General features: G+C 55.4%; 11 protein-coding genes across 11 annotated transcripts; 5 read left to right on the top strand and 6 right to left on the bottom strand.

Annotated features, from left to right (window-relative positions):
- Window positions 1-23: 23 nt before the first annotated feature.
- On the bottom strand, window positions 24-1,391 carry HER10_EVM0010205 (low temperature viability protein; the record flags this gene model as incomplete). Its single annotated transcript, XM_035479673.1, has 2 exons — window positions 1,314-1,391; window positions 24-1,260 (listed from the first exon to the last, which is right to left on the bottom strand). Exons 1-2 carry the CDS (start codon window positions 1,331-1,333, stop codon window positions 24-26), a joined length of 1,257 nt encoding a protein of 418 aa, XP_035333211.1. The 5' UTR covers window positions 1,334-1,391.
- Window positions 1,392-1,597: 206 nt separating this feature from the next.
- HER10_EVM0004885 (uncharacterized protein) lies at window positions 1,598-3,760 on the top strand (the record flags this gene model as incomplete). Its single annotated transcript, XM_035474513.1, has 3 exons — window positions 1,598-1,798; window positions 1,863-2,781; window positions 2,838-3,760. The coding sequence occupies exons 1-3, from the start codon at window positions 1,667-1,669 to the stop codon at window positions 3,758-3,760; spliced, it is 1,974 nt and encodes a 657-aa protein (XP_035332551.1). The 5' UTR covers window positions 1,598-1,666.
- Window positions 3,761-4,132: 372 nt separating this feature from the next.
- On the top strand, window positions 4,133-5,350 carry HER10_EVM0010768 (replication factor C; the record flags this gene model as incomplete). The annotated part of the gene is made up of 3 exons (XM_035480217.1): window positions 4,133-4,262; window positions 4,322-4,542; window positions 4,602-5,350. Exons 1-3 carry the CDS (start codon window positions 4,147-4,149, stop codon window positions 5,348-5,350), a joined length of 1,086 nt encoding a protein of 361 aa, XP_035333284.1. The 5' UTR covers window positions 4,133-4,146.
- A 104-nt stretch (window positions 5,351-5,454) lies between these two features.
- Window positions 5,455-6,302, bottom strand: HER10_EVM0004485 (uncharacterized protein). The gene is made up of 2 exons (XM_035474127.1): window positions 5,881-6,302; window positions 5,455-5,747 (listed from the first exon to the last, which is right to left on the bottom strand). Exons 1-2 carry the CDS (start codon window positions 6,048-6,050, stop codon window positions 5,582-5,584), a joined length of 336 nt encoding a protein of 111 aa, XP_035332504.1. The 5' UTR covers window positions 6,051-6,302; the 3' UTR covers window positions 5,455-5,581.
- A 288-nt stretch (window positions 6,303-6,590) lies between these two features.
- Window positions 6,591-7,584, top strand: HER10_EVM0011544 (urease; the record flags this gene model as incomplete). The annotated part of the gene is made up of 2 exons (XM_035480973.1): window positions 6,591-6,747; window positions 6,833-7,584. 2 exons carry the CDS (start codon window positions 6,591-6,593, stop codon window positions 7,582-7,584), a joined length of 909 nt encoding a protein of 302 aa, XP_035333393.1.
- Window positions 7,585-7,711: 127 nt separating this feature from the next.
- On the bottom strand, window positions 7,712-9,075 carry HER10_EVM0013132 (RNA recognition domain-containing protein; the record flags this gene model as incomplete). The annotated part of the gene is made up of 2 exons (XM_035482499.1): window positions 8,363-9,075; window positions 7,712-8,307 (listed from the first exon to the last, which is right to left on the bottom strand). The coding sequence occupies exons 1-2, from the start codon at window positions 8,979-8,981 to the stop codon at window positions 7,712-7,714; spliced, it is 1,215 nt and encodes a 404-aa protein (XP_035333592.1). The 5' UTR covers window positions 8,982-9,075.
- Window positions 9,076-9,265: 190 nt separating this feature from the next.
- HER10_EVM0007251 (TGS domain-containing protein) lies at window positions 9,266-11,035 on the top strand. The gene is made up of 6 exons (XM_035476811.1): window positions 9,266-9,426; window positions 9,493-9,521; window positions 9,718-9,732; window positions 9,794-9,818; window positions 9,870-10,301; window positions 10,355-11,035. Exons 1-6 carry the CDS (start codon window positions 9,398-9,400, stop codon window positions 10,938-10,940), a joined length of 1,116 nt encoding a protein of 371 aa, XP_035332853.1. The 5' UTR covers window positions 9,266-9,397; the 3' UTR covers window positions 10,941-11,035.
- Window positions 11,036-11,086: 51 nt separating this feature from the next.
- Window positions 11,087-12,266, bottom strand: HER10_EVM0007329 (uncharacterized protein). The gene is made up of 3 exons (XM_035476888.1): window positions 11,708-12,266; window positions 11,555-11,641; window positions 11,087-11,460 (listed from the first exon to the last, which is right to left on the bottom strand). The coding sequence occupies exons 1-3, from the start codon at window positions 11,836-11,838 to the stop codon at window positions 11,352-11,354; spliced, it is 327 nt and encodes a 108-aa protein (XP_035332863.1). The 5' UTR covers window positions 11,839-12,266; the 3' UTR covers window positions 11,087-11,351.
- A 735-nt stretch (window positions 12,267-13,001) lies between these two features.
- On the bottom strand, window positions 13,002-15,140 carry HER10_EVM0004616 (acyl-CoA dehydrogenase). Its single transcript, XM_035474252.1, has 5 exons — window positions 14,841-15,140; window positions 14,667-14,743; window positions 14,157-14,583; window positions 13,776-14,093; window positions 13,002-13,716 (listed from the first exon to the last, which is right to left on the bottom strand). The coding sequence occupies exons 1-5, from the start codon at window positions 14,862-14,864 to the stop codon at window positions 13,207-13,209; spliced, it is 1,356 nt and encodes a 451-aa protein (XP_035332522.1). The 5' UTR covers window positions 14,865-15,140; the 3' UTR covers window positions 13,002-13,206.
- Window positions 15,141-15,761: 621 nt separating this feature from the next.
- HER10_EVM0012512 (arginine biosynthesis ArgJ) lies at window positions 15,762-17,482 on the bottom strand. Its single transcript, XM_035481906.1, has one exon. It carries the CDS (start codon window positions 17,340-17,342, stop codon window positions 15,960-15,962), a length of 1,383 nt encoding a protein of 460 aa, XP_035333518.1. The 5' UTR covers window positions 17,343-17,482; the 3' UTR covers window positions 15,762-15,959.
- A 493-nt stretch (window positions 17,483-17,975) lies between these two features.
- Window positions 17,976-18,956, top strand: HER10_EVM0002111 (60S ribosomal subunit assembly/export protein loc-1). The gene is made up of 2 exons (XM_035471837.1): window positions 17,976-18,365; window positions 18,429-18,956. The coding sequence occupies exons 1-2, from the start codon at window positions 18,057-18,059 to the stop codon at window positions 18,717-18,719; spliced, it is 600 nt and encodes a 199-aa protein (XP_035332238.1). The 5' UTR covers window positions 17,976-18,056; the 3' UTR covers window positions 18,720-18,956.
- Window positions 18,957-18,996: the final 40 nt, after the last annotated feature.

The following is an 18,996-nucleotide window of genomic DNA, read 5'->3' on the forward strand; positions in this document are numbered from 1 at the left end:
TCTATATCTAGGCGCAAACAAACCTAAACCCTCTTGGTGTTGAGTGAACGGAACCGAGCTGGGCCAAGACCCTGTCTGATCTCGTCCAGTTGCTCAAGACCAGTCTGCGGCCGGTTCTTCTTGTTTGTGCGTTTTCCAGGCTTGGTGTAGCTGCCCAGGAAATCATCCATGATACTGTCAAAGTCACCTCTGGTGGGTCCGGTTACGCTGGTTGCCGTCGATACTTCCGAGACAGATGCCATATCGTCGCCCATCTCATTTGTGTACTCCTCCTCAATTTTGTCGAACCTGGCATCCAGAAGGGTGAGTTGCTCCGTCCTGACCATAGCCGATGAGGTCATGGAGAAGGCAGAGGGGTTGGTCAATGCTCCCTTTCTCTTCTTCTTCCGGCCACCCATAGTTGTCGTGGTCCAAATGGAGGACTGCAACTCGGACGGCGTATCTTTGGCCGGCTGGACCTTGCCGCCCTTTTGGTCTTTCTTGAACTGCTTGAAGTCCTCCATCCAGTCTTCGTTCTGGTGTTCTGGTAATGCCTCCCCCTCAACAGGGACCAGCTGCGGCACTGCTCCGTCCTTGTACTCCTTGTTCGGCTTTGCGGTGTCGTCTGATTCCCAGCCCTCATCTTCGTCGTCGTAGCCGTATTGATCCTCGAATTCGTACTGATCGACTTCACGCGAGTCCTTGGAGAGCTCCTTGAAAATGTCGTCGTCGTCATCCACATATGCGTCGTCTTCCAATGCCTCCAATACTTCCCTCAAGCGGGGGTCCATATCGGGCTGGAATCCAGCGATGGCATCGGGGATGTCCACCTGTGTCTCATAGTTGGTTCGTGGCAGGTTTCTGTTTGGGAGGACCGAGGGATCCAGCAAAGCCTCGCTTTTGTGCTCCAGATCCATTTGGCGCAATGCGTCTTCAAGTGATTGCGCCTGCTTTCCTTTCTTGTCGTTGTTTGCCGCACCCGACGCCTCAACCCAGACAGCCTCACCACCTCCCGAGTTCAGGCCGCGCAGATGCTGCATGTAATCGTACTCCGTGTCATCGTAGTAAACACCGTATTCTGCCGCCTCTCCTTCGTTTGCGCGTATGTTGCCAGCTTCTGACCCAAACTCAGATGCAAGGTCGCTCAGATGCTTGCTCTTCGACGGTCCACCCTTTTGAGGCACGGGGTTGAGCACCATCGAGGGCGCATTTTCGTCGTGGATGAGGGGGTCATTTTGCGGTCGGTGGACAAGGGTGAAGTGCTGCGCGCTCTTCTTGTCGCTGAAAAGAGAATGTCAGCTATCGCACCTGCATAACAATTCATATCGACTTACAATTTCTTGCCTTTCGCCATTTTGTCTAATTTGGGATATTTCGCGTAATGGTATACCGGCTTGTCGAATTGACCGTTCGTTGGGTGCGCAAGAGGGAGAGATTCGGTGGGACGCACAGATGAGAGCCCCGCGGTCGCAAAAAAAATCTCTTATCGATAGACGCCTAAAATCACTTTTTTGCCCCGCTGATTAATCGTCGCGGGGCACTGCTATTCTCTTCAAGGCGGGCATTTGCGACGGCTCCCACTATTACTCATTCTGATTCACAAAGCAGCTTTGGGAGTCGTTTCTTTCCACTGCGCATTTTTCACCCTATTTTCCAAAGCAGAGAGAGACGATATATCACCGCGAAAATGGTGCATGCCAAATCCAAGAAGACCGCCGGGCTGGGCAACGCCCTGATGAACGATCGCTTTGGCAAGGGTCGTGGCGCAGACAGGAAGAAGAGTACCATCACCAGAGTGAACCACGCTACAGGAGAAGAGGTAATGAGGCAACGCCGGAAATCTCTGCCCCGAATTGCCAGGGGAAACACTCACACTTTGCTAGTACCTCACGAACGAGCGACAAGAAGCATCATGGGTCAAAATGAGATCAGTTACCGAGCAAGGCGCTCTCGACGAGTTCCTCGCGACCGCAGAGCTGGCGGGCACGGACTTTACGGCAGAGAAAATGAACAACGTTAAGATCATCCACACCGACCAGAAGAACCCGTATCTGCTTTCTGGAGCAGAGGAAAGGGCCATCATTGGCAAGCAGAAGGCCCACAGAGGACGCTTGACAGTGCCGAGAAGACCAAAGTGGGATGCGTCCACCACCCCGGAGGAGCTGGACAGACGGGAGAGAGAAAGTTTCCTTGACTGGAGACGAGGCCTTGCCGAACTTCAGGAGAACAACGATCTACTCATGACGCCGTTCGAGCGTAACCTTGAGGTGTGGAGGCAGCTCTGGCGTGTCATTGAACGATCAGACTTGATTGTTCAGATCGTCGATGCTAGGAACCCCTTGCTCTTCAGATCCGAGGATTTGGAGCACTACGTCAAAGACATTGACTCCAAGAAGGAGAACCTGCTGCTGATTAATAAGGCCGACATGCTCACGCTGAGGCAGCGTAAGATGTGGGCAAAGTACCTGAAGGAGAACGGCATTGCGTACAGATTCTTCTCTGCACATCTTGCGAAGGAACTGCTTGAGGCCATGGAGAGCGACGACGAGTCAGAGGAGGAAGAACCTGAGGCTGGCAGCAGCTCCAAGGCTGCCACGAAGGATGCCGCATCTGCCGAGGAGAGCTCAGAGGAGGATGAAGATGAGGAAGAGAAGGATGACAAAGAGGACGGCGGCGCAGAGACCGCTCAGCCTGAGATCTCGCAGCCGGAGGCTGAGGCCGACGTTGATGATGAAGATACGAGAATTCTTACGGTGGAGGAGCTGGAGGATATCTTCCTCAGCCATGCTCCCGAGAACGCAGGTATGACCAACCCCAAGAAATGTGATTTGGATTGGTTGCTGACGGTGGATGAACAGAGCCTGGCCACAAGCTGCAGATTGGTCTTGTCGGATACCCTAACGTCGGAAAGTCTTCCACCATCAACGCCTTGATCGGTGCCAAGAAGGTGTCAGTTTCGTCAACACCAGGAAAGACCAAGCACTTCCAGACAATTCACCTCAGTGACAACGTTGTCCTGTGCGATTGCCCTGGTTTGGTCTACCCTAACTTCGCAAACACCAAAGCCGACCTGGTCTGCAACGGTGTGTTGCCTATTGATCAACTGCGAGAGTTCCAAGGACCGGCTGGCTTGGTCACCAGGAGGATACCCAAGTCCTTCTTGGAAGCCGTCTACGGAATCAAGATCAAGACCCGCGCTATCGAAGAGGGAGGCACAGGCACTCCTACGGCTCCCGAGTTGCTCCGCGCATATGCCAGAGCTAGAGGTTTCCAGACCCAAGGACTGGGCCAGCCTGACGAGTCAAGAGCTTCTCGTTACATCCTCAAAGATTACGTTGCCGGAAAGCTCCTGTACTGTGAGCCGCCACCAGGAACAGTTGAGGGCCCAGAGTTTAATGCAGAGCTCTATGACGAGACGCATCTCCCCGAGAAGCGCCGTCGAGCCCTCAGCACGTCTATGGACACCATGTCCATTGTAGACGACGATATTTCGATAGCTCCCTCGGACCTGGCAGCTCTGCCGGCTGGGCCCAAGTCCAAGCAGATCGACAAGGGCTTCTTTGGCCCCAACAGCAGTGGCGGTCACACCAAGATGCCCTTCAGCCACAAGTACACGGAGCAGGGTCAGAAGCACTTGAGTGGAAGAAAGGCAAGGGCAATGATTGCTCTGGAGAGCGGAGTCGACCCCAAAGACGTGAAGCTGTCGTCCGGAAAGAAGCACTTTAAGGGAGGTGCGAAGACCAGGAAGGGTAAGAAGAAGGCCGATGAAGACGATGATTAGATACCTTGGATGAACAAAATGCAATGAAAAAAACTTGAATGCCTTTATGTTTCCAGTAATTTTTGGGGAAGATGCGCTGAAAGGTTTCGTGATGCAACAAACTTGTGACTAACACTGTAATCATGTCTGCGTGTTAAAGGTCGGGAGGAGAAACATTTAAGGACTGACAAGTGGTGTTTGTGAGATGTCGGTGAGGTTGACTGCTGGAGAACAGGCAGGGAAGACAAGGGTGGACCTAGAGAAGTTTAGCGCGTTCTGGACCCGACGCGTCTTTTCGATGAGCATCGCGTAAAGTGCTTCTGCCCACTGCCCGCACAGAACTCCAGCAACTTGACGATCTGCTCTCTGCATCTCCCAATATCCCAGCCAAAGGAAAAAAAGCCGCCATGCCCGCTCAGAAGCAGGTCACGAAGCCAGAGGAGGCTGGCGAGTCTTCGACGTCCGCAGCCAAGAAGGCACTGACTGCGGCGTCAAATGGCGTCCCTAATTATGAGCTTCCCTGGTCAGTCACTATGGGCTTCCTCGAACTTTCCAACCCAGCTGCTAATATGCGTGCTTCAGGGTCGAAAAGTACCGTCCAGTCTTTCTTGACGATGTTGTCGGAAACACCGAGACGATTGATCGCCTAAAGATCATTGCAAAGGAGGGAAACATGCCGCACGTCATCATCTCGGGCATGCCTGGTATCGGAAAGACTACCAGTGTGCTTTGCCTGGCGAGACAATTGCTCGGAGACACATACAAGGAGGCTGTATTGGAGCTCAACGCCAGTGACGAGAGAGGTAACGATGAACAGATGTGTTCTGTGTTTGTCACATTCGATACTGACGCTCAAGCATAGGAATCGACGTCGTTCGTAACCGCATCAAGGGCTTCGCGCAGAAGAAGGTCACCCTGCCCCAGGGTCGCCACAAGCTCGTCATCCTCGACGAGGCCGACAGCATGACATCAGGCGCTCAACAGGCCCTCCGCCGGACAATGGAAATCTACTCCAACACGACGCGCTTCGCCTTCGCCTGCAACCAGTCCAACAAGATCATCGAACCGCTGCAGTCGCGATGCGCCATCCTCCGCTACGCCCGACTTACCGACGAGCAGGTCGTCAAGCGACTGCTGCAAATCATTGAAGCTGAAAAGGTGGAATACAGCGACGACGGCCTCGCGGCGCTCGTCTTCAGTGCCGAGGGCGACATGCGTCAGGCCATCAACAATCTGCAGTCGACGTTTGCCGGCTTCGGCTTCGTGTCGGGCGACAACGTCTTCAAGGTGGTGGACTCGCCGCACCCGATCAAGGTCCAGGCGATGCTCAAGGCGTGCTACGAGGGCAACGTCGACTCGGCGCTCGAATGCCTGCGAGAGCTCTGGGATCTGGGGTACTCGAGCCACGACATCATCAGCACCATGTTCAAGGTCACAAAGACGATCCCGACGCTGAGCGAGCACTCCAAGCTCGAGTTCATCAAGGAGATTGGCTTCACGCATATGAAGATTCTGGAGGGCGTGCAGACGCTGCTGCAGCTGAGCGGCTGCGTTGCGAGGCTCTGCAAGCTCAACATGGACCCGAAGAAGTTCGAGGCTCCTTCAAAATGAAGAATTGGCAGCCGATAGAATACTCGCTGCTGGCGGGGCATAATGACTTGCATGATCCGGCGTTGGGGGTTAAATCAGGTCTGCGGTACCTTTTCTGTGTAGCTCGAAAAACAAAAAGTAAAGGATGTGAATGTCCCATGTTATACAATACTATGGAATACAGCTTGAGATCAACTTTCGTCCTATTGAGAGTGTTCAATTTCGGTTTCAATCGCCTGTGATGGTTACCGTTCATTTCTTCTCGTTAGGATCCTCATAAAATTCCCGCTCAAATCTCTCCCACTTGGCCCTATCCCTCAGAAAGCGCTTCTGCAATCTGACGCGGGCCTCGTACTCTCGTAACCTGTTGTCCGCCTCCAGCATGCTTCCCAGCACCATGGCCGACATTTGCATATAACTGCCGTAATTATGTTAGTCACATTTCATCCAATATTACGAGACGAAGTGAATGAACAAGCGAGTGAGATAGGAGAAAGGGGGGGAAAGGGATGAGGGCGACTTGGGTTGTGTCGCGTGAGGTGACGTATTACATCTTGAACTGAATGGTGAGGCCCTTGTACAGCGGCGAGAACTTGTACGCAAAGGCACCCACGACGGCGGCTCCGAGACCCCATCTCGCGGCGCCGATGAAGGCTCCCCGGGTAGCTTCCCACGCGGCGTCGTCGGCCTCGGCGCTCTTCATCTTGTCGTGCGTCGCCATCCTGCTGGCATTGTCGACCGGGGCGCCGGTCTGTGTCTGCGGAGAGGAGAGTTGATGACGTCGAGACCTTTGTGGTCCGTGAAAGTGCTGCTTGTGAAGGTGACGGTGAGAGATGCAATTGGAGATATTCAGAAGCGATAAAAACTCGAGGCTTTTGATTGGTGAGATCGTACGATTTTCACCGGGCGGGCTTCCTTCTAGGTATGTATAGCTACCTTGTAAGGCGTGAAAGGTGAAGCTCTTGTCTTTTTTTACTCCATCAATCGCCGAGGTGAGCAAGTTGGTACGGGCGGGTGGGACGAGAGCAGACGCCGAAGACAATCCCTGCAGCGAGTCCCAGAAGTCCCAGAGAGTGCCCCGGCGGCGCGGCCATCCTTGCAGTAGGAAGATGGCGGCGGGCGCCTAGGCTCGATGCAGCCCCTGAACGAACACTCCCCCGATCCTGCAGGGACCCCGTCCCGCTATCGGAAGCTTATCAACTGCAACATCGAGTCTTATTCTTCAGACGGCTTTTTTTTACAGGTTGTCGCAATGGATTCAATGGCGCGGGATGGATCCGTTGACGTTGCTGAGAAGGAGATCCTGGAGCTGGAGGCACGCCTCAAGGCTGCCAGGAGCAAGTTGAATGGTCTCAAAGGACATACAGAACTACCTTTCGAATCACTACCGTCTCGAGGCATCTCATCAAAACCCTCATGTCAGTTCAGCCCCAACTACACATCTTCATTATGAGACATCTCAAAAACCACTCACAACTCTGGTCAACTAACACCAAAACCCAGTATCACCATCCCCCTCACAAACAAACCACTACCTCCTCCTCCTCTCAGACTCAGCTTTACCCCTCGGCTCCTTCGCCTTCAGCAGCGGCCTCGAGTCCTACCTAGCCCACACCCGGCCCCGCTCCTCCTTCAACACCTTCCTCCCGGAATCCATCTCCGCCTACGCCTCGACGACGCTGCCCTTCGTCCTAGCGGCGCACCGCTCCCCCTCCGACGTCGCGGACCTAGACGACGAGCTCGACGCCGCCATCATCTGCACCGTCGGCCGCCGCGCTTCCATCGCCCAGGGCCGCGCCCTCCTCTCCATCTGGGAACGCTCCTTCGCCTCCTCCCTCCCCGCCCCTGTTGTCGCGACTCTCCAGCCGTATGCGGCTCTTCTCAAGACGGCCACCTCGTCGCGGTCAGTGTCTGCGACTGCAGACGACCAGGCTGAACCCCCGCTCGTCTTCGCTCACCTGGCTCCCCTCTTTGGCGCAATCTGTAACCTCGTGGGCCTCACCCTCCAGCAAACGGCCTACATCTTCATGATGGGCCACGTCAAGGCCCTCATCTCGGCTGCCGTGAGAGCCAGCATGTTCGGGCCCTACCAAGCGCAAAAGGTGCTTGCGAGCACACAGGTCCAGCAACTCATTTCCGCCGCCATTGAGCGGGAGTGGAGCACGCCGGTTGAGAGGGCCGGGCAGACGATGCCGGTGATGGATCTATGGATAGGCAGGCACGAGGTTCTGTATTCACGAATATTCAACAGTTGATATTTTCTTGGTCACTCAGCTTCTCTACTTTGATGTGTTTCCATTCTCAAATGGGGTATCATGATCGCTTTTATTCTCTTCTTCTCCTTGCCCCTGATTAATCATACAAAACCAACCAGCTTAGGGCTCAGTCGGAATCATCGTCGCTGCCGTAGCCGACCAACGGCCCAGCAGACACAGCAACCTTTGGTTTCGACGCCACAGCAACCTTGGAGGCGTTGAGGGCCGCCAGTGTACTGCTGGAGAAGATCCCGCCAGACACAACCGACGGCTGCTGCTGAAGCATGGGCAACCCATCGTACTGCTCCTGGCCGCCGTTCTCGAGCATAGGCCGCTCCTGGTACTCCACCTCGTGGCCCTCACGGCCGACGGGGTTCACGGCGTTGGCGCCTCGCGCGAAATGGACCTCATCCGGCGCCTCGTAACCCTCGAGTCCGTAGCTGCTCTCAATTTTCCTCCTCTTCCTGGCCTCCGGGTCCTTGCCCTCGATCTCGGCCACGAACTCTGCGGGGAGCGCGCGCCGAACGGCCTCGGCGGCCTGCTCCTCGATCCGCTTGGCTTCGCGCGCTTGCGCCATCGGGTTCGGATCCGCGGTCGCCCATCGCACGTTGAGGATCTCCTCGTGGTCTAGGGACTGGTGCGCCATGGCCTCCTTTGCGAATTGCGCGTTGGCCTCGTTGGAGTATGTTATGAAAGCGACCCCGCGGGTATTGAGCACTCGAACTAGATGGGAAAAGTCAGCATAGGTTCAGGCGCGGAATTCCTGCATTGAACCCACCTCGCTCAACCTGACCCCATTCCGCAAAGTGACGCGCCACAATCTCCTCGATATCATCCGTGACGTGTATCCTTCCCACGTAAATCGTGCGGTTCTGCCTCATAAAACTACCGACACCACCCATGTCGTCCCTGTAATCGGAGTGCTTGTCCCGGCCAAAGCAGTCGACGTTGGGGTTGAAGATGTCGTGGATGCCCGGCAGGCGGTGCAGGTACTCGCAGTCCTGGCCCTTGGGACATATCCCGCGCGCGAAGAACAGACAAAAGTAGCTGCCCGTGACCTTGTCGGCCCTCGTGTAGCCGCTGTCTTTGGCGACGTTGCAGCGGCCCTTTGCGTGCGTCTTGGAGAGGTACTTGTCCTCGCGGTCGCCGCCCGACCACTTGTTGTACCAGATGTTGAAGATTGTTCCCGTCTGCGGCGGCGGCTCCGAGGTGATGAAGGACGGGTCGACTTGCGGGCGCGCCGGCCTCTTCTTCTTCCTGATGATCTTTTTTACTTTTCGTTCTGTCGGCGCGGCGACCTCGCTGGTGGTCGTCGCCAGCGCTGTCTCCTGTGCGTTGTCCTCGGGCTCTGGGCCATCGACCTCCTCGAGACGAGCTTGCGCAACTTCGTCCGACATGATTGCAGTCTTGTGGGGGGTGTTTCGATGCGGTGAATGTCGGGGTAGAGAGATGATCGGATAGCTCGAGTATGGATGGGTGCCTTTTGGATGGATGTCGACGACGGGGCAACAGTGAGCGCGCGCGGCGAGGCTTGGAAATTTGTTATCGCGATAAAGTTGTGGCGCAAACCATGGCGCACCCTCAGTGGTTCGAGGGCGGTGAGTGGAGACCCCTGTCGCTCCAACGCAGCCCCGCGGTAAATTCTGCCACACGGTTCAGTCTTCCTATGCCTTGGGAGGTCGTCCTGCCCCACCATGATCTTGCGAAGCCGACTCTCGTCGATCAGAAAGCGAAGCGCTTATTGCTCATCACCATCTTTTTGATTTATAGGATTTGTCAGAGTCTCAGGACTCTGAGCTCATAAATCGCCAAGATGGTGAACATTACGGAAAAGATCAAGGAGTACGAAACCCCTACCACCACCACGATGAAATCGAAGCGAGCGGGAGGCTGATGATGCGCCACTAGGATTGAGGATGAGATGAGAAAGACCCAAAGTAAGACGCATCCTCTCATGCCTTCGGGCCATCTTTCAAAAGTCATTTCACCTGCATTCTGGCCAAATTGGAGAGACTCGAAGGATCAACGGGAGACTGAGAATGGCCTTTCTACAAGTTGATCGTCAACATGACTGGAGAGAGATGACCGAGCGCAATATTGCATTTACATAGAATTCTTGCTAACTTCCTATAGAGAACAAGGCGACTGGTACGTTTGTTAAATAAGCCGGATCGAGCAACGAAGCATTATTAACAACAGCCCTGCAAAGAATATCATCTTGGTCTTCTAAAGGGGTAAGTCCTTAGCCACAACCACTCAACACCCTTTCTCACAAGCACACAAAGTAAACTCGCCCGCCTCCGAGCACAACTCCTCGAACCAGGCCCAGGAGCAGGCGGCGGCGGCGGCGCAGGCTTCGACGTCAGCAAATCCGGCGACGCCCGAATAGCCCTCGTCGGCTTCCCCTCGGTCGGCAAATCCACCTTCCTCTCCAAGGTCACGCGGACGAAATCAGAGGTGGCCTCGTACGCCTTCACGACCCTCACGGCCATCCCGGGCGTCCTCGAGTACGGCGGCGCCGAGATCCAGCTGCTCGATTTGCCGGGTATCATCGAGGGCGCCGCCGAGGGCAAGGGTAGAGGACGGCAGGTCATCTCGGCGGCCAAGACGAGCGACATGATCCTCATGGTGCTAGACGCGACCAAGAAGGCGGAGCAGAGGGCGCTGCTCGAGGCTGAATTGGAGGCCGTGGGCATCCGTCTCAACAGAGAGCCACCGTAGGATGATTTCTCTCTTTCTATGCGAACAGGTCTGACGATAACCTTGGCAGAAACATCTACCTCAAAGCCAAAAAAGCAGGCGGCATGAAAATCACCTTCCAGTCCCCTCCCAAAAACATGGACGAGAAAATGGTCTTCAACATTCTTCGCGACTACAAGATCCTAAACTGCGAGGTCCTCGTCCGCGACGAGTACGCCACCGTTGACGACCTCATCGACGTCATCATGAAGGACCACAGAAAGTACATCAAGTGCCTCTACGTCTACAACAAGATCGACTCCGTCTCCCTCGACTTCCTCGACAAGCTCGCCCGCGAGCCCCACACCGTCGTCATGTCGTGCGAGCTCGACCTCGGCATCCAGGACGTCGTCGACCGCTGCTGGGAGGAGCTCAAGCTCATTCGCATCTACACCAAGCGCCAGGGCGCCGATCCGGACTTTAGCGAGGCGCTCATCGTGCGTAGCAACAGCACCATTGAGGACGTGTGCGACCGCATTCACAGGACGCTCAAGGATACCTTCAAGTACGCGCTCGTCTGGGGCGCGAGTGCCAGGCATATCCCGCAGAGAGTGGGACTCGGGCATGCGGTGGCGGATGAGGATGTGGTTTGCGTCGTGAGCGCGTGGAAGGCATGAGACATGAATTCATCAGATGAAAAATAAGAAATGGGTTTAAAAAGGTTACGAGGAATTGTGATTTCTGCTCATGCCGACCGACAATTTTGCGGTGGCTGATGAATACAGTCCTTCTAGAATCCTAGTCGTGGAGAAGCAAAAGAAAAGCCTGATATCGTTTCGTGTCATGTCATGGTGTAGTACAACCCAACCCCTTATCCTGGAGTCAGACTTCGGTCTACCCGTAAAACGCCAATGAACCCTATCCCACCCTCAAAAACAGCCCGGAAAAGCCAGCAAAGGCGCAAATTCAGTGTCTCTTTTCCCAAAAAATGGAAGAGACAAAACTAGTAAAACAACCCGCGAGCCAATCCCATTAGTGAAGTGAAGCTTTTATGTTGTTTTGGTCAGAAGAAGATGCGACGACGCTGCCTAGAAGGCACTGTCTTTGGTGGGCGTGCCTGCTTGGTCGCCGAACACGGCGGCGTCGCCTCTGAGCTTCTTGGCTGAAGTCTGGGCGAAGAGGGACTTGGGCTTGACCCTGTTGAATAGAGAGATTAGTACTTGTTGATCTTGGCAAGACTGGACAGCATCGGGAGACCCCATGATTGTCGCGGGAAGATGGTATGACTTACTTGCCAACCTGCTTGTTGCGAAGGGCACTGAGCTTGGCGGTGCAGGGGCTCATGATGTTGTCAGATGGCGAGATGTATGTCTTGGACCTATCGAGGACAATGGAGTTTAGGGTTTTGTTCTTGTTACTGCTGCGAGGCTGTAGTTTGTCGTACTTCTCTTGGGCCATCTTGTTCTGCAGGACCTGGCGGTGGTACTCCATGCTCTTGAGGTCCTTGGTGGACTGGGGGTCGCTGACGACAACGGTGGCGTTGACGTCCTTGTCGCCGAGTACGTTGGGAGACATGTTTGCTTGCGGTTTGAGTGGTGTGGTGGTTTGGTTTGGTTGCTGTATATGCAATGCGCAATGCTGAGCTTGTGCTGGATACTCGGAAGGTGGTTCTACTGTTCGATGTGTGTATAGAAGACGTGAAGCTGAAGGCGCAAAGTGTGTGTTTGAGTGTCTGTGTATGGATGGATGGATGGTTTGTTCTGGTCTGGTTTGCAGTGGGATGGTGAAGGAAGATGGATGTGTAAAGTGGTAGTGGTGGATTTGGATGGTTTGTGGTCTGTGGCTTGGGTACCAATGCAGAGAAGGAAGAAGGTCTTTGTACTTAACGGGTGCTTGCGCTGGTGCACAGGATTTACCGTGGAGTGTTTATGACGTTTGTGAATGGATGTGAAAAAGATGCACGCTCTTCCCTCTCACTTGGAAAGCAACGAAAAGGCCCTGTCTGGCACACGTTGGGTGGTAAAGTGGGTGGAGCAGTTGCCGGGTGTCGAAGTAAACGAATTTTCTGGGATGTTGACGGGGCAACGGGTTAATCGAAACGGCGACGGCGCTGTGGGAAACTGCAGTCTGCAGATAATAGTGCAGGGGTTCAGGGGTGGGAAGGAATGCGGGTCCTCGGCCTAACCTGCCAGGGGACGACGCTACTTACCACTTACCCATCACTACGCAGTATGTATCTGTACTCCGTATTAAGGAACAAAAGACACCAAGAGACACCGAGCCTTTGTCAGTCAGGAAGCTGTGACCATCGGCCGTCGCCCGTGTGATGGACAGGTGTGGATGGGATGCGCTGTCAGGCTTCCCTTCCCTTTCCCACCCTTTCCTTCTAGACTACTAGTGGGCTTCCTGGGCAACCCAGCACCCCGGACCTTATGTTGCCAGCTATGGTTCCTTGCCATTGCATCCATCTTGCTCATCAATTCTGTACAGCAAAGCAGTCGAGAGCTACGGCAATGCTTGCTTGCCTTGCTACCTAGTTCTCGGTCTGTGGAGTGGCTCTGACCCCATCTCCCGTCCCACCGGGGAAAGAGAGAGGTTGCATCTGTGGTCAATGCTGCCGGCATGAACGGTTCTGAGCTGTCCAACGCGCCCATCTCCAAGGTAACTAGCAGCGTCACCTCCCGGACCTTAATGCCGCAGGGTCTCTTGAACTGCTCAATTCCACATGGCCAGACAATGGGGTGCTAGTGTGACTCAGAGGAACATGGAGCGGCGGCGGGCCAACGGGTTGCAGATCACTTCTCTCATCCCAATTGTCAACCCTATCTGGGGAGGGACAGGGCCTAGACTGACCAAAGGCCCTGTCATTCACGATGTTGTACACAAAAAGATATCATTCAACTATACAAAAACGCCTAGCTGGCGACGCGACGCGACGCAACCTCACAGCTTGGACTTGGTAATCTTCGCCCCAGGTTGGAACGTCGAGGTCTTGTACTGCGCATGCAGCTGCTCCGTCTTCTGCTTCTGCCACTGGATCTTGTCCGTGACCTCCTTACCCCTCTTGTTCTCGTTCTTGCCCAGCTGCTGCAGATGCACCTCGTCCGGTCCGTCAGCGAGCCGCAGCGTGCGGATGTTGGCCCACATGCCCGCCAGCGGCGTGTCCTGGCAGACGCCGGCCGCGCCGAACGACTGGATGGCGCGGTCGATGACGGTCAGCGCCGTCTGCGGGACGAGAACCTTTGCCTCGGCGATCTCCTTGAGCGCCTTCTTGGGGCCGAGGTCGTCCATCCTGATGGCCGCGTTGAGGACCACCAGGCGGGCGGCGTCAATTTCGATGCGGGACTTGGCTACCCACTCGAGGATGACGCCGTGCTCCTTGAGCTGCTTGCCGAACGGCGTCTTGGTCGGGTCGTTGATGCGCATGAGCATCCACTCGAGAGCTCGCTCGGCCTAGAGAAGTGTACACGTTAGTCTATAGCCGTCACATACAAACTTGTGGATGGACCTACTGCGCCAATGGTACGCATGGCGTGGTGGATGCGACCGGGACCAAGTCTGCCCTGGATAATCTCAAAGCCGCGGCCCTCGCCGAGCACCAAGTTGCTGGCAGGGACTCTGACGTCCTTGAAGCTAACGTGGCCGTGGCCGTGGGGCGCATCGTCGTAGCCGTAGACCTGCAGCATGCGGTGGATGGTGATGCCCTTTGTGTCCGCGGGGACGAGAATGACGGATTGTTGCCTGTAGGGGTCCTTGTTGTTTGCGTCGCTCTTGCCCATGACAATGTAAACCGAGCATCTGGGGTCACCGGCACCGCTGGACCACCATTTCTACTGTCATGTCAGCAACAGGACTCCAGAAATCTAGTGCACGCGAAGAGTCCCCCAACGTACCGAGCCATTCAGGACGTATTCGTTGCCCTCCTTGCGCATGCTGAGCTGGATGTTGGTCGCGTCCGACGAGGCAACCTCGGGCTCCGTCATCAAGAACGCAGAGCGGATCTGGCCCTCCATCAACGGCTTGAGCCACTTTGCCTTTTGCTCCTCGTTTCCGTACTTGGCCAGCACCTCCATGTTACCCGTGTCGGGCGCCGCGCAGTTGACGGCCTCGGAGGCGACGCGCGACTTGCCGAGCCACTCAGCCATGAGGCCGTACTCGAGATTCGTGAAGCCGGGCGACTCCTTGTAGTGGCCCTTTGGCAAGAACATGTTCCACAGGCCCAGCTTCCTGGCCTTGACCTTGAGGTCGTCGACAATGGCCGGGTGGTGGTCCCATCTCGCATCGCCCTGGCCGATCTGGGCGTCTAGGACGGGGTCTGCTCTGCACACAGGAGATAGGATGTTTAGTGCCGGTGGACGAAGCGAGACAGCGGTTTTGGCGTAGTAGATGGGGGTCCGGCTTACGGGATGCACTCTTCTTCGACAAACTTGGCCACGAGATCAAGCGCCTCTTTGGCGCGATCGCTGAGGCGATCCAGAACCTGGTCGGCGGCGGCGGCTGGGTCAGCAATGCTGTTGCGGTTTCCACACTTTGGGTACCTGAGCTGGGATGAAGCTCTCCCCGCACTAGCGACTTACGAGGGCTGGGACTCTGGACGTCATCTTGGGGAAATACGTGAGCGAGGCGAATTGAGGTGAACGGTACAAGATTGATTCGTCTCAGAATTGGGAATTTGAGAGGTTTGGAAGATATGGAAGAGTACAGAGATGCAGGAAACGGGGAACAACGTCAATTGGGCATGGATCTCTACTCCCTTTTTGAACAAGGAGTGTTTAGTCTCATCGTACGGTAGACGACTGATGGGACGAGCCGGCAAGCCGAGGTTGAGTCTGGAGCTGCCTAGGGAGTAGGGTCCCCCAAAAGGTGGGGATCCTGGGGTAGCCGCCTTTGAACCTCCGCCTCCGCCCTCCGCGTCTGAGAATGGCCCCAGGCCCCTCCCCAGATTTGTAGCGGTGGGTTTCTGCCGTATAGCTGGGCTCATCCTTTGGATTGACTAGCCATATCTACTAAGAGGGCTAAAAAGATTACCTATTTACCTAGATCACATGGATAGCTTATTGCCAAATTGTCCATAAGGTGGGTTGAGGTGGGTTCGAAACGGACTTCATTTCTAAGGCGATAGAGGCAGATTCCGGTTCTATCGGAAGATCAGATACCTGTCTTGGGATCACCCTGGCCAACGATCAATTACTAAGGTAGCTTCAGGACTCACTGTTAGTGCTCAGTGACATTTCCTCCTGATTAGACCTGATCCCCAGCGCTCATTAATCCTCACAAAACTAAAGAAAAAAAAAGTACGGATACCCCGTAAGGATAATGCGGTGGTGCCACTTCGGCGTGTCACCGTTGAGGGGGAGCGCCAGTCGTGCCGGCCTCCAATAGCAGTGCCCGCACCCAACCCCGATGCCTCGGCGCGGCCTTCAGGCCGGCGGGATACTTTTCCGGGGCCTTAGCTCACTCTTTTCGTAGGGACGCAATTCCGAATCCCTTGCGCTTACAACATTTCGATGCCGTCGACGACACGAATTAGTCGATATAGTAATTATTCAATTGGCTGGCTAGGTCTATTTCCTTGACAAACAATGGCCAAGTACCTACCCTATAGACGCTCTTCTAATATGACAATGCTTCAAGCTCTCTCTACCTAAAATCTAGGCTTTTTTATTCCCCCAATCCGTTGATTTACCACGCCCCTTTTATGTGCGGTAGTCACCGTTGATGGTAATGTACTCGTGACTGTAATCACAAGTCCAGTATGTTGCCTCCTTGTCGCCAGTTCCCAGCCTCACCAAGATCTCCAAATCCTCCAGCTCCAAAATCTCCGAGGCCCTGGCCTCGTCGACCATCTCCGGCTCGCCGTTGACCAAGAGCTTCAGCTCAGGCGTGCCATCAGTGGGAACGAACGAGACGTTGGTCTTCTCGGGCGTGACCTCGGGGACGTCGTTGACGGCCTGGCCGGGCTCCGACACGAGCGAGTAACCGGTCGCGCACAGGATGCGGCCCCAGTTGGCGTCCCGTCCGTACAGCGCAGTCTTGACGAGAGGCGACCTGGCAATGGTGCTGGCAATCTTGCGCGCGGCCTCCTCGCTGGCGGACTCGACGACGCGGATGGTGACAAACTTAGTGGCGCCCTCGCCGTCGCGAACGATGAGCTTGGCCAGGTCGATGGAGAAGTCGGTCAGGACCTGCTGGAAGGCGGCGTAGTCGGGCGAGTCCACGGAGGAGATTTCCTTGCCGCCGGCAGCACCGTTGGCGAGCAGAGCGAGAGTGTCGTTGGTCGAAGTGTCTCCGTCAATGGTGATGCTGTTGAACGAGCGGTCGACGGCGTGCTTAAGGACGGAAGGCATGACAGCGGGCGAGATGGGCGCGTCCGTGGCAACAACTCCGAGAAGGGTGGCCATATTGGGGTGAATCATACCGGCGCCCTTGGTGGTTCCGGCAATGCGGTATTCGACGTTTGGTGACGAGGGCAGGGTGAAGGTCTTTGACATGAGTTTCGGGAACGTATCGGTCGTGCAGATGGCGGTAGCAAAGCTCAGCCAGTGCTTATGAGAGGAGCCCAGAGCTCCCTGGGCAGCTGGGACGTTATCGACAATCTTGGCAATGGGTAGCCTCTGTCCAATGACTCCTGTGCTCATGACGATGGTGGATGACGCATCGCCCTCTCCTCCGACAACCTTGTCGGCGGCGCTGGCCATCAGAGAAGCATCCTCGAGACCTCCCTTTCCGGTCACGGCATTGGCGCATCCCGAGTTGATGAGAACGCTGCGGATGCCGCGGTTGGCCTTCTTCTTGAGTAAATCCCTGCTGAAGGTGACGGGCGCCGCCTGGAACTTGTTCTTGGTGAAGACGGCGGCGGCGGCACAGGGCCGGTCTGAGCTGAGAAGAGCGAGATCGGGCTTTGTCTTGTTCCCCGGCTTCACGCCGACGAGAATGCCAGAGGCCTGGAAGCCCTTGGGATAGGTGCCCTCCGTCGGGACGTACTTCTTCTTGGCGGCCGGAATGCTCTCGGCGGAGACCGAGTAGCACCTCACGAACTGAGCCAGGTGGCCGGGAAACCTCTTGACGGGTTGCGCCATTCTGACAATTGGCGACAGCCCAATGCTGTGACGAAAAGAAGCTGGAGAAGAGAGGAAGCTCGAGAGCCAATTGGCTCACGTACGGCTTGCTGTGATGCTGGAGTTGTGTGAGTTTCCTTGTGAGAGAATGTTAGTCACTAGGGAAGTAGAGGTGAGAAGAGAGATTTAGACGACGTAAGGTGTGCGATAACGGCAGTCACCCATTTTTTTTCGACAGGGATTGCACAGTGCTGCGCTGCAAAAGGCGCATTGAGACCAGTCCCGATCCTGGCAGCTTGTTCTGACGCTGCAGCTCATGTTCAACTCGACCGAGTCATACCTTGGGTCGCTTTGCACTTTTGACATTGTCGACTCATATATCGCCCTGCAATGAAATCCAATTGTCTCCTGAGAAGTCGAAGTAAAACTGATTATTCTATACTGCCTGGTACTTTTGTTGCAAGTTCGTCGAGACTTACCTATTGGAAGGGTCTCGGCTCGGAATTCAGACCCCTGCAGCGAGTGAGGTCGAATGGCGGGGAGCGGGCCCACTCAAGCTTATCGCATCCGCCTCGGTGAGCTTATCGCCTCCCGAGCATAGAAAAAAAATTCTAAGAAAGTCGCACCTTTGGTCCCTCCAACCACCTAGCCGAGTCGCGACACGCTCCAATTGTATAATCCAAACCCGCCACAACCCGCAACAAGAAGACACTTCGCGTCACCGACTTCGCAGAAATGGCGCCCAACAAGACGAGAACGATTAAGAACAAGCACGCCGCCAACGGCTCCGGCATCAAGAACAGCAAGGCCGCAGACAAGAGGCCCGTTCCTGATGGCATCGTCAGGAAATCCAGAGACACGCCCAAGGGCACCAAGCCCCTCAAGGCCGGCGGCAAGACGAACCTCGAAGCCCTGCTGAAGAAGCGCAAGAAGAAGATCTACACGGAGGAGGAGCTCGGCATCCCCAAGCTGAACAAGATCACGCCGGTTGGCGTGGAGAAGCCCAAGGGCAAGAAGAAGGGCAAGGTCTTTGTCGATGACAGGGTACGGCTCCCCAGCGCTTCTGTTTCTTGCAGACTATTTCGATAACTAATCTTGCCCGAACAGGAGAGCATGAACACCATCCTCGCCATGGTCCAGGCCGAGAAGGAGGGCCAGATCGAGTCCAAGATGATGAAGGCGAGACAAATGGAGGAGATCCGCGAGGCCCGCCGGGTAGAGGCCGAGAAGAAGGAAGAGGAGAAGAAGAACAGGCTGGAGGAGACCAAGGACTCGCTGCGCAAGAAGAGGAAGCGCAACCCCCGCGCCGAGGACGAGGACAAGATCAGCCAGTACGCGACCGCAGGGTCAAAGGCCGCCAAGCCCAAGGCGAAGAAGAAGAGCGTCTCCTTCGCGTGAGTGAAGAAGATGGGGGGGTTTTTGGGAACACTTAAGCAGCATGTCTTTGCATCTTGGGCGGCGTTCGGGAGTGCCAAAAAAGAAAACATATTGGGTTGGTAAAAAGTTGGGAGGGGGAAACGTCTTCTTATTCGTCTGTTTATTTTATCCCTCTGTTGTGTCGACGGCGTTCAGAGCAGATACCACGGCGAGGGCTTGACCTTGCGCGAGAGCTTAATGCACCACCATAGGACAGCGGTCAGTCAGGTGTTGGCAAGATATGAAACACATATCTTAC

Source organism: Colletotrichum scovillei, assembly GCF_011075155.1.
Source record: "Colletotrichum scovillei strain TJNH1 chromosome Unknown Contig00006, whole genome shotgun sequence".
Classification (NCBI taxonomy): domain Eukaryota; kingdom Fungi; phylum Ascomycota; class Sordariomycetes; order Glomerellales; family Glomerellaceae; genus Colletotrichum; species Colletotrichum scovillei.